The sequence below is a fragment of the Chiloscyllium plagiosum genome, chromosome 2 (genome assembly GCF_004010195.1).
Source record: "Chiloscyllium plagiosum isolate BGI_BamShark_2017 chromosome 2, ASM401019v2, whole genome shotgun sequence".
Classification (NCBI taxonomy): Eukaryota; Metazoa; Chordata; class Chondrichthyes; order Orectolobiformes; family Hemiscylliidae; genus Chiloscyllium; species Chiloscyllium plagiosum.
The window spans coordinates 146,028,173-146,040,632 of record NC_057711.1 but is presented as its reverse complement, the minus strand read 5'-3'; the positions used below and the strand labels follow the sequence as shown (position 1 = coordinate 146,040,632).

Here is a 12,460-nt window from a genome sequence, read left to right as displayed (position 1 = left end):
TATTGCCACATGCTCAAAGCTAAACAGCCTGACCGCAACAGAAAACCAGTGGAAATGTATTTTCCCAAATCTGACTAAACCATTGTCTCAGTTCACTTCAACTATATAGTTGATGACTCCCACCAAAAACAGCAAATCAGCACATTGACCTGGGAGTACTACAGCGGAGTTTTCTGATTAAATATTCATCTATAACTGGGCGTTGACAGAATTGGCATGGCAGCAGTACAAATTATTTCATTTGTACACAGTTTTACCAACAATTTATTTTTATGCATTCATGGGAAGAGGTCATCACTAGCTAGGCCAGCATGTATTGCCCATGCCTAATTGCCCAGAGGGCAGTTAAGAGTATACCACATTGCTGTGGGTCTGGAGTCACACGTAAGTTAGACCAGATAAGGATGGCAGATTCCTTCTCTAAAGGACATTAGATGGATTTTCTGACAATTGACAATGGATTTGTTTAATCATTAGACTCCTAATCCCAGATCTGTGTTGAATTCAAATGCCATCATCCATGGCAGGATTCAAACCCAGGTTCCTAAACTTGGGTCTCTGGATTAATTGCCCAGCGATAATACCACTAGCCCATTGCCTCCCCAATAGTCTATAAAATTATGGTATAATGCAACGAGAATTTCTTCAGCATTAAGACTAAGTTCCAGCCTTACGAGAAAATGTGTCCTTTTTACATTTGGCATGTATCAAAGACAAAGACAATCTTAATAATTACTTCTGAAAACAGTGAGCTGCAGAGATGAGCCATCTGTCAGAGATGATAGAGGCACCACAGACGTGTGATCCGATTTGAAGGCTAACCTGCCAAGGCCATTCACCATTCACAGAGTTTGTCCCACCAACAATCCTACTGGAGAATGCAGGTCTGGAGCCACAAGCTGTGTAACATACAGAAATGTTTAGAGAGTGACATGTATATTTGGAGGATTTTATGTAAGCATTCATATTCCAAAATATCAAATGAACGCAACCCTTGTACCATAAGGTTTAGGTTAGCTTTGATAAAGGATAAAGAAGCAACCAAGCCATCTATGTTTGAGTCGCATTACTTAAAGAGGGAGACTTATGGAAAACTTCAAGCTTCCTGGGATTTGGGGTTGTCTAGTGAAAAAAAGATTGAGCAAGTTTGGCTTTACTAATTTTTACACTCTAAACAATGAGAGATGTTCTTATTGAAACATGGAAAACTTTTGACAGGTAGATGCTGAGAAAATGTCTCCCCTCATGGGGGTAGGCTAGAACTTTGAGACAAAAGTTTAAGAATAAGAGGTTTCCCATTGAAGATAAAAGATTAAGGAGGAATTTCATTCCTCAGAGAATGGATAATCTTTGGAATAGTCTTCCCCACAGAGCTGGATCATTGAATATATTCAATTTCTGGGGAGTCCTGTTATCCGAGTTCAGCAAGAAAGTTGAGAGACAGCCATGCTCAGGTCAGCCATTCTTTAATTGAAGGGCAAGGCAGATATGAGGGGCCAAATGGCCTACCATTGCCCTGACTTATTGCAATCTTAAAATAAGGGGGCCGATTTCCATGGGATGAGAGCATATCTGGTTCAGATAATTTGGAATCAAAGCTTAGCAGGCAAAATTGTAGTGGAACGATGGGCCATTTTTAAATAGGAGATGGGTTGGTGGGAGGGACAGAAGGAAGGACAAGCAGAGCCAGATCTCACTTGCCAATGAAAGAGGGAGAGTAAAACATAGTAGAAAGAGTACACACAATAGACATCATGTTGACAATGAGATGCAGGTGAATCTAAAAAATTTAAAGTGGAAATAAAACAATCTAAGGAAGGGAAAAGCATGAGAAGTGACTGGCAAATAATATAAAATGGAATCTAAATATCTATGTACACAGAAAATGGTGGTTAAAGAGAGGAATATAGCTAACCTGGGGAATAAAAAGACTTTCATAAAAGAAGTCCATAGTGATGTATTAAAATGAGAACTTTGCATCTGCTTTTATCGAGGAAGATGATGTTACCACCAGGTCCAAGTGAAATAGATATCTGAAAAACTGCTGGACTAAAAACTGATATATATAAAAAAAGAGGGACATTAGAAAGCTACCAGGAAAGGTGACAAGGTAAGTCACCAAGACCTGGCCAGATGTAATCACAGGGGCATGGACCATTATTGTTTATTCCTCCTTACATTCTGAAATGGTCCCAGAGAATTGGGAAATTGAAAGTATTATACCTTGGTCAACAAAGCAGTGAAGGGATAAGTCCAAGCAGGTTATATTTGGTGGTGGAAAAACTTTTGGAAATGATAATCTGTGGCAAAATCATCAGTCACTTGGACAAAAATAAATGAATTATAGAAAGTCAGTCTGGCTGTGTTAAGGGAAATTTTAACTAATTTGACTGAGGTTTTGGGTGAGGTAACAGAAATGGTTGATGAGAGCCCTATGTCAATGGGCTGTACTTGAACTTTCAAATAAGGTATCACATTACAGGTTTGTCAGCAACAAGCTGAAGTATATAAGAGAGCTTGAAGCAGCGTAGATATGAAGTTGGCCAAGTCATGAGAAAGTGAGGTCTGCAGATGCTGGAGATCAAAGTTGAAACTTTATTGCTGGAACAGCACAGCAGGTCAGGCAGCATCCAGGGAACAGGAGATTCGACGTTTCGGGCACAGGCCCTTCTTCAGGAGGAAGTATTGTGAATAGTGAGGAGGAGGGTAGAGATTAAAATCAAAAAAGGTGTGGATAGGATAATGGAATAAGGAACAGGCAGGAAGTGAAATTTATTAAAGAGAAGTGGGATGTGGTATATTTTGGCCAGAATAACAAGGTTAGGCAGTGTATATAACTCTAAACAAGGCACAACAGTAGAGAGACTTGACAGCTTGTATGCACAAATCATTGAACATAGCAAAGGATGTTGAGAAAATGGTTAATAAAGCATCTATACTTTATAAGTAGGGGCATAGAGAACAGAAGCAAGAGTGTATTGATAAAACTGTACTAAGCACTTGTTTGGCCAGGAATTAATACAGTCAGCACAAAGATGATGAATCACTCATATTCTGCTATAAATAAAAATGTTATGAAAAGTTTCAACTTACTTCCATTTATCAAAGTCTGGTTTGTTGACCCATGATGCAGGTACTCTGAAGTTTCCTTTTTTAAATCACCTGAAAATTACAGAGATTGTAATGGAGCAAGGTTGTTGTAATTGCACTGGCAACAATTAATAACCAGAGCAAAGGAGTGTTATTTTTCTTTAAATAAATAAAATAACTTGCACTTCAACAGAGATTGTCCCAAAATATCTCACTGCAAGTTGATTTTGATGTGTAGCAAAAATAGCAGAACAGGGAGTGATGACCGAAGATGGTGCATCTTTAACCTTGAATTCTAGAAGAGTAAGAAAGCTTATCGCTAAGTCAGAAGCACAGTGTTTTGGAAACATCATCACCATGTCTGCCAAATTCCTATGTCTCAACTGGGAGACAGCAAGTATTTTCTCTGTGTTTAAGCTTTTCGTGCATTTAGAATTGTGGTTTATTGATTTGCCAGTGTCGGAATCAGACAAACCAGCTGCAAGATAAAACCTGCAATAGATGAATAATAATTTCACAGATTAAACTTGTCTGGACTATCAGAAGGAGAACAAAATGTTGTTATAGTTAATCACTTCGGAAGGATAAATGTTGGAGACTGCACTAGGTTCCACCCAATCTCATGGTGTCATACAGTCTTGGGTGGAAGAATAACTCTGGATTTCAAAAGGGGATAGGTGACAGCAAATATCACTAGAAAAACCAAGTTCATAGACAGTTACAGCTCAGCAGGAGGCCACATGGTCCATTGTCTCTGCACTATCCAACAAAGATCCGACTGCACTAATCCCATTTTCCAGTTCTTGACCTCTATCCTGGAGGCAATGGCAACACAATTGAATATCTAAATATGGCAATCCCAGGTGGTGAAAAGGGTCCCTGTCTGAGTCCAGTTGCAATTCGATTTGTATGCAAGTCAGAACACATGACGGAACAATATAAAATAGCCAGTTGTAAGTACAGGATACAATTGTATGTTGGATCTTTAAAATTACAGAGGAACCTCAACTATTCGAAGGATTCGGGTGGGGAGTATTTTGTTTGGTTAATTGAATTCTGGATTATCAAATGTCGAATAGCATAGCTTAGCCAAACATCGGAACCTTGTGATCTTGCCAGATAATCCGATATTCGGATAAGCAAATGCCGGGTAATCGAGGTTCCTCTGTACATCCCAACATGGGATCCTGTTCATAAGTATGACTATTCGTAAGTCATAGAACATAACAGCACAGTATAGGTCCTTCGGCCCTCGATGTTGTGCCGACCTGTGGAACCCAATCTGAAGCCTATCTATCCTACACTATTCCATTTTCATCTATATGTTTATTCGATAACCATTTAAATGCCCTTAAATTTGGCGAGTCTACTACTGTTGCAGGTAGTGTGTTCCACACCCTTACTGCACTTTGAGTAAAGAAACTACCTTTGACATCTGTCCTATATCTATCACCCCTCAATTTAAAGCTATGGCCCCTTCATGCTAGACATCATCATCCAAGGAAAAAGGTTGTCACTGTCCACCCTATCTAACCTTCTGATTATCTTGTATGTCTCAATTAAGTCACCTCACAACCTTCTTTAACGAAAACAGCCTCAAGTCCCTCAGCCTTTCCTCATAAGACCATCCCTCCATACCAGGCAACATCCTAGTAGATCTCCTCTGAACCCTTTCCAAAGTTTTCACATCCTTCCTATAATACAGTGATCAGAAATGTATGCAGTACTCAGAGTGGAGCTGCACCAGAGTTTTGTACAGCTGCAGCATGACCTCGTGGCTCCAAAACTCAATTGCTTTACCAATAAAAGCTAACACACCGTATGCTTTCTTAACAACCCTATCAACCTGTGTGGCAACTCTCAAGGATCAATGTACATGGATACAGATCTCTCTGTTTATCTACACTGCCAAGAATCTTACCATTAGTCCAGTACTCTTTATTCCTTTTGCTCCTTTCAAAGTGAATCACCTCACACTTTTCTGCATTAAACTCCATTTGCCATCTCTCTGACCAGCTCTGCAGCTTGTCTACGTCTCTCTGTAACCTGCAACATCCTTCAACACTATCCACAACCCCACCAACCTTTGTGTCATCCACAAATTTACTAAGCCATCCTTCTACATCCTCATCCAGGTCATTTATAAAAATGACAAACAGAAGTGGCCCCAAAATAGGGCCTTGCAGTGTACCACTAGTAACTGAACTCCAGGATGAGCATTTCCCATCAACCATCACCCTCTGTCTTCTTTCAGCTAGCCAATTTCTGATCCAAACCACTAAATCACCCTCAATCCCATGCCTCCGTATTTAGGGTTTTCCTTGATCCTATCCACCAACAACTTCTCATGGCTCCTCATGACTCTGCTTAACTCTCTCTTTAGGTCTTTCCTGGCTAACTTGTAATTCTCAACCACCATAATTGAGCCTTCATGTCTCATCCTAACATAAGCCTTCTTCTTCCTCTTGACAAGAGATTCAACTTCTTTCGTAAACCACAGCTCCCTCACTCGACCACTTTCTCCCTGCCTGACAGGTACATATTTATCAAGGACATGCAGTAGCTGTTCCTTGAATAAGCTCCACATTTCAAATGTACCTATCACCTGCAGTTTCCTCCACCATCCTATGCATCCTAAATCTTGCCTAATCACGTCATGATTGCCTTTCTTCCAAGCAATAACTCTTGCCCTGCAGAATATACCTATCCTTTTCCATCACTAAAGTAAACATAACCAAATTGTGGTCACTATCACCAAAGTGCTCACCTCCGTGGGCGGCACGGTGGCACAGTGGTTAGCACTGCTGCCTCACAGCGCCAGAGACCCGGGTTCAATACCTGCCTCAGGCGACTGACTGTGTGGAGTTTGCACGTTCTGCCCGTGTCTGGATGGGTTTCCTCCGGGTGCTCCGGTTTCCTCTCACAGTCCAAAGATGTGCAGGTCAGGTGAATTGGCCATGCTAAATTGCGCCTCAGGCGACTGACTGTGTGGAGTTTGCACGTTCTCCCCTTGTCTGGATGGGTTTCCTCCAGGTGCTCCGGTTTCCTCTCACAGTCCAAAGATGTGCAGGTCAGGTGAATTGGCCATGCTAAATTGCCCGTAGTGTTAGGTAAGGGGTAAATGTAGGGGTATGGGTCGGTTGCGCTTCAGCGGGTCAGTGTGGACTTGTTGGGCCGAAGGGCCTGTTTCCACACTAAGTAATCTAATCTAATCTAATCCCTCCAAATCTAACAGCTGACCAGGTTCATTAGCCAGTACCAAATCCAATGTGACCTCACTCCTTGTTGCCCTGTCTACATACTGTGTCAGGAAACCCTCCTGCACACATTGGACAAAAACTGACTCATGTAAAGTACTCAAATATAGTATTTCCGGTTAATATTTGGAAAGTTAAAGTCCCCATAATAACTACCCTGTTACTCTCACTCCTATTGAGAATCATCTTTGCTATCTTTTCCTGTACTTCTCTGGAACTATTTGGAGGCCTATAGAAAACTCCCAACAGGGCGACCTTGCCTTTCCTGTTTCTAACCTCAGCCCATACTAGTCAGTAGATGAGTCCTCAAAAATCCTTTCTGCCACTGTAATACTGTCCTTGACTAACAATGCCACACCTCTTCCTCTTTTACCATCTTCTCTGTTCTTACTGAAACATCTAAATCCCAGAACCTGCAACAACCATTCCTGTCCCTGCTCTATCCATGTCTCCAAAATAGTCACAACATCGAAGTCCCAGGTAACAACCCATGCTACAACTTCACCCACCTTATTCCAGATGCTCCTAGCGTTGAAGTAGACAAACTTCAAACTACCTTCCTGCTTGGTGGTGAACTTGTGTGACCTTGAAATCTCATTTCTCACCTCACTACTCTCAACCTCCTGGAAACTGGAATTTCAATTTAGGTTCCTATCCCCCGCTGAATTAGTTTAAACCCTCCCGAAGAGGGGTTTGTAAATCGGGAACCCCCTGTACTGCTTAAATGTTCTCATGGGCTCTTATTTTATTGACCAGTTTAGCATGAGAGACTTTATCAAAAACCTTACTAAAGTCCACATTGACTAATCAAATGCATTACCCTCATTAACATTCCTGCAGACATTCTTAACAAATTAACTTAAATTTGTCCAAAATTACCTTCCCTTAACAAATCACTGCTGACTATCTCTGAATAATGTGTGCCTCTCCAAGTGTAAATATAGTTGTGTCCCTCAAAATGATTTCTGATGACTTCCTCTCCACTGAAGTTTGACTGACTGGTATATAATTTTGTGGTCTATCCTTTCCTCCCTTTTTCAAAATAATGGAGCAATGTTAGCAGTCCTCCAGTGCCTCACATGTGGCTCAATGGGATTTGAAAATTATTGACAGGACCCTTTGCCTCTTAGCAGGCTGGGATACATCGCATCCAGGCCTGACGATTAATCCATTTTTAAAGCTAAAACCTGCTCTGTCCTTAATTTCTTCTAATATTTCACAGCCTTCCACCCTGATGTCTATATCCGCATTGCCCTTTTCCATTGTGAAGAACAATATGTGCCAAATCTATTCATTGAGAAGACAGTCAGAAATTAACTCGTCCAGGATCAAACTGTTATCATTCAGCAAGTTAAGGGACAGCCTGTAGAAGATTCCACGGGGTTTCCTAGACATAGTGGAGCTCAGAAAGGAAGAATATGAATGTACAACCCATTTTGTCATAAGGGAATCAGCTCAAGAGGAAGGGAATCTGTGTTTATACAGGACTGGTTGAAATGTTTGCCATTTCTATCATCATGGAAGAGCCTCCTGATGATAGAAATCAGCAAAGTTAGTGAGCAAAACCAAATACTGACAAAAACAATGAGCAATACTTCAACAAGCCATTTGAATTCATTGAAGAATAGTTACCCGAAGTTGTTCAGACAAGCAAAGCAGTATGCAGGACATATTGTTGTAGCAGATTTAAATTCAATAAATGACAAGTTCATGAGGAACATTATCATTCCTTGTCTTCCAAAATAGACTTATTAGTATTAGTGGCAGAGCTAATTCTAAAAGAAAAGCTGCAAAGCTCCAGTGACATGACTGAGGATAGAAAATATCGAGTGCACCAATACAGCAAAATCAAAGGGCAAATGGAAACAGCCAATCTAATCAATGTCACAAATGTACAAGTACTTCAGCATAACGGATTGCAAATAATTGCACAAAATGAAGATGAGCTGCTCACAACTCCTATGGGAGTTAAACCAATTTCTACAAACTGGGGACAGGGTCAAAAAAGAACTTTGTCTTGCTTGGAAATCCAGAATACTGCAAGAGATAAAATTACTTCCAATGAGCAGCAACTTACTGCTGAACCAGATAGCTGTCCCATATCAACATCTGGAGGACTTTGAATTTTCATCATGGAAGATGGCTGACATCAACTTGAGACGATAAAGGTCACCTTTTATGACATTTGGGGTCATTGAACCTTCTTTCTCCATTCTCAACTTGACACAAAGTGCAATCTCTTCAGGAAAGAAGGGCCTTTTCGAACACATGCAGACAGCCAACTTGAGTTCAAGAATTTGCTCTTCAAGGAAACTTTCTCATTACCGTTCAATGATCTGAGAGGTCTGAAGAGCGGCATGGTGGCTCAGTGGTTAGCACTGCTGCCTCACAGCACCAGGGTCCCAGGTTCGATTCCAGCCTCGGGCAACTGTCTGTGTGGAGTTTGTACGTTCTTCCCGTGTCTGCATGGGTTTCCTCCGGGTGCTCCGGTTTCCTCCCACAGTCCAAATATGTGCAGGTCAGGTGAATTGGCCATGCGAAATTGCCCATAGTGTTAGGTGCATTAGGGAAATGTGTCTGGGTGGGTTACTCTTCGGAGGGTCGGTGTGGACTGGTTGGGCCGAAGGGCCTGTTTCCACACTGTAGGGAATCTAATCTAAAGATGGCTGATTGATAGAAAACAGAGTATATATTAATGGATCTTTTATTGATTAGCAGCAGTGATGAGTGGGGTCCTGAGGAGTCTCAACCTTTCACAATTTGAGACAATGACTGAGATAAGGGGAGCAAAGGCATGGCCATGAAATTTTCAGTTGAGACAAAGATAGGTTATGAAGATGACATAAGGAGGTTGCAGACCAATGTAGATAGGTTGAGTAAGTGGACAAAGATCTGGCAGATGGACTGTAGTGTGGAAAAATATGGAATTGTTCATTTAGACAGAGAAAATAAGAAAAAGCAGAACATTATGTAAATTGGGAATGACTGTAGGGTTCTGTAATACAGAATTCTTTGTGTTCTTGTACACAAGCCACTAAAAGTCAATAGGAGAAAGTGAGGTCTGCAGATGCTGGAGATCAGAGATGGAAATGTGTTGCTGGAAAAGCGCAGCAGATCAGACAGCATCCAGGGAACAGGAGAATCGACGTTTCGGGCATAAGCCCTTCCTGATTCCTGAAGAGCTTATGCCCGAATCGTCGATTCTCCTGTTCCCTGGATGCTGTCTGACCTGCTGCGCTGTTCCAGCAACACATTTTCAGCTCTCATCTCCAGCATCTGCAGACCTCACTTTCTCCTGATGGAATGCTATGCTTTATTAGAAAAATTGAAAATGAAAACAAGGATGTAATGCTTCACAGGACATTAGTGATCTCGAATAATGTGTGCAGTTTTGGTTCCCTTGTTTAGTGAAATTATCTTCTCCAACAGAGATGATGGAATAGCATTATTGGTTATTGGGAAAATTACCATTACATGTCCACTTAATAAAATCATTCAATGGAGCAGTTTGATTCAGAATGATATAATGTTAAAATTATATTGAAAGCAGTGTAATTTAGTTATATATCTAATTTGATGACCTTGATGTCATAGTTGACCCTGAGCTGAACTTTTGACCCACGTTCTCTCCATCACAGAGAATGCCTAATTCTAAAGATGTAATATTAATCTTGTTTATCCTACCTTCAACTTACCTTCTCTGAAATCTTTATCTCTTCTTTTGTTACCTCCAAAATAAACTGTTCCAAAGATCCTCAGGTGAGCATCTCATCGTCCAGAAACTTGAACAGATAAATTCTGTCCTTATTTAACCCACTAAAAAATCCAAATGATCAACCACCCCTGTGCTTGCTGGAACAAAATATTCTCATCAAACAAAATCACAAATTTAAAAATCCCAATTTTACTGTTCAAATATCTCCTTTTGCTTTCAGGTTCAAGTGCCACACTTTCTCCAGATTTATAACTCTCCAAGAGCTTCGTGTTCCTCCAAATTCGATCTCTTGTGCAACCCTACTGCTTTTACTGCAGCATAGTTATCTGTGTCTTCAACTGTCTGGATCTCCTCCATAAACCTTTCTAACTCGCTCTCTTTCTTACTAAGTGTTTTGCTAACCAAGTCTCTAGCCATCCATCCTAATATCTCCTTTTTGGGTTCACGGTCACTTTTTGTCAAACTATACACTGCAGATCACATCAGGAAATTTTACTCAATTGAAAGCACCATGTAAATGTCAGATTTTACTGAACCCAAACACATTTCATTCCCTTCATGATTGACCTTTAATTTCAAGTCCCTTCAAGTCTAAAGCATGAAGCAAACATATTTTCCTCTTACCTTCTGTCAGAAGTTTTGCTAGAATAATAGCTGCTGATGTCAAAAGAATCAGAATAAGGCCCACGATTGCAGACACTAACAGTAATCCTTTTGAAAATTTCATTTTCCAGAGTAAATTTTAAATTCTTATACTTCTCACCTTCCCTGTGAAGAAATAAGAAGGGATATGTGATGATCTATAAATACAATATTCGGAAAATTATCAGAATATGTTCTGTTCCCAAATTTTACAATTGTCATGCATTAACGCTTATCTTTATATTTTGTGGAGCAGTCTGTTTGATGGGAATAGGCCAAAATCTACAAAAGTGAAGCAGGTCTTGTTTTCCTCTTCGGTGGTTTCAAACTAAACATCTAGACCAAACCATCTGGTCATTTATTTCACAGCAGTTTCTGGGATTTTTCTGTGTATACAAACTTACTGTTTATATTACAACAGTGACTACAAAAATACTTCACTGGGTGTAGAATGCTTCGGGGCCTGCCACATCCACAGAAGTCTAAGACTACATTTGAATTAGATTTTATTGTCATGTGTACTCAAGCATAGAAGTACAGTGAAAAGTTTATAATGTCATCATACATGGCACTATCTTAGGTACAAAGTACCAAGTTACACATCTTAGATACTAAAATAGATTAGGTACAAAAGTAGACAAATAAACAAAAAAAAAGTTACATTACAATTCTTCATAGTGTAAATTAGGAAAATAAAGACTCATTTGCCTGAGGGACAAGTCAATTTAATTAGTCAAATATCATGACTTCCATATTCTTGGGAAAGTGTATGTCAAACTTCCTGTAGAGCAGTGAGGTGGGCAGAATTTTAAGATTAGATTAGATTAGATTCCCTACAGTGTGAAAACAGGCCCTTTGGCCCAACCAGTCCACACTGACCCTCCGAAGAGGAACCCACCCAGACCCATTTCCCTCTGACTAATGCACCTAACACTACGGGCAATTTAGCATGGCCAATTCACCTGACCTGCACATCTTTGGACTGTGGGAGGAAACCGGAGCACCCGGTGGAAACCCATGCAGACACGAGGAGAATGTGCAAACTCCACACAGACAGTCAATGTTTCAATCTTTCCTAAAAGTTGGAACTGTATGGATTACGAATGGTCAAGACAAATTAAGGGAAATCAGATTACATTGATAAAGTTAACGTAGAAACCTGTTGGAATAAACATGACCAAGGTAGTTTCAATTAATCGCAAGTTTCACCATTTTTGCACACATTCCACAATTCTGAACCTCCGCCTCAAACAGGTTTCAGTCTGAAATACCACAAAATAAAATTGTATTCCAGGTTGAAAAATGAATCCTTTGATTGCAAAATCTGTCTTACATGTGTGACTCAGAGGAGACAGGCTGCTACTCATACCCGGCTGACACTGAACATAATGTACATTTAAAATTAATTTTCCCAGTAATAAACATAATGGTTGTCAGGGCCAGGAGCTGAAATAAAAATGAGTGCTGGAGACAGCTTGGTCCCAATGAAAGTTGATATCATTTTAGAATTTAGTTCCAGTCATGAAAGTTACAGCAAAGGAGAGATGCCACAAAGCTTTGTAAAGGGTGCCTTGGTGTAATACAGGGTGATCAATAAATTATCATTGCAATTTTGATCAGAAATTCTATGGTAGAGTTGACTGGTGCAATCTAATCAAGCCATGTCAAGGGGTTTGTTGGAAGTTCAGGGGGCATTTTTAGGTGAGAATAGTCAGGTCAGGGAGGACTTTGATAATCAGGAGTTTAGAAGGGGGGG

General features: G+C 40.4%; 1 protein-coding gene across 1 annotated transcript in view; it reads right to left on the bottom strand.

The window, feature by feature from the left end:
* LOC122558334 (transmembrane protease serine 9-like) overlaps positions 1 to 12,460 on the bottom strand; it is an 80,923-nt gene that overhangs the window by 66,038 nt on the left and 2,425 nt on the right. The window contains exons 2-4 of the mRNA XM_043706789.1: positions 10,687 to 10,830; positions 3,094 to 3,162; positions 737 to 899 (exon numbers count right to left, since the gene is read on the bottom strand). Coding sequence (XP_043562724.1) covers positions 737 to 899; positions 3,094 to 3,162; positions 10,687 to 10,789 — 335 coding nt within the window. The 5' untranslated portion in view covers positions 10,790 to 10,830. The remainder of the gene's footprint in view (positions 1 to 736; positions 900 to 3,093; positions 3,163 to 10,686; positions 10,831 to 12,460) is intronic.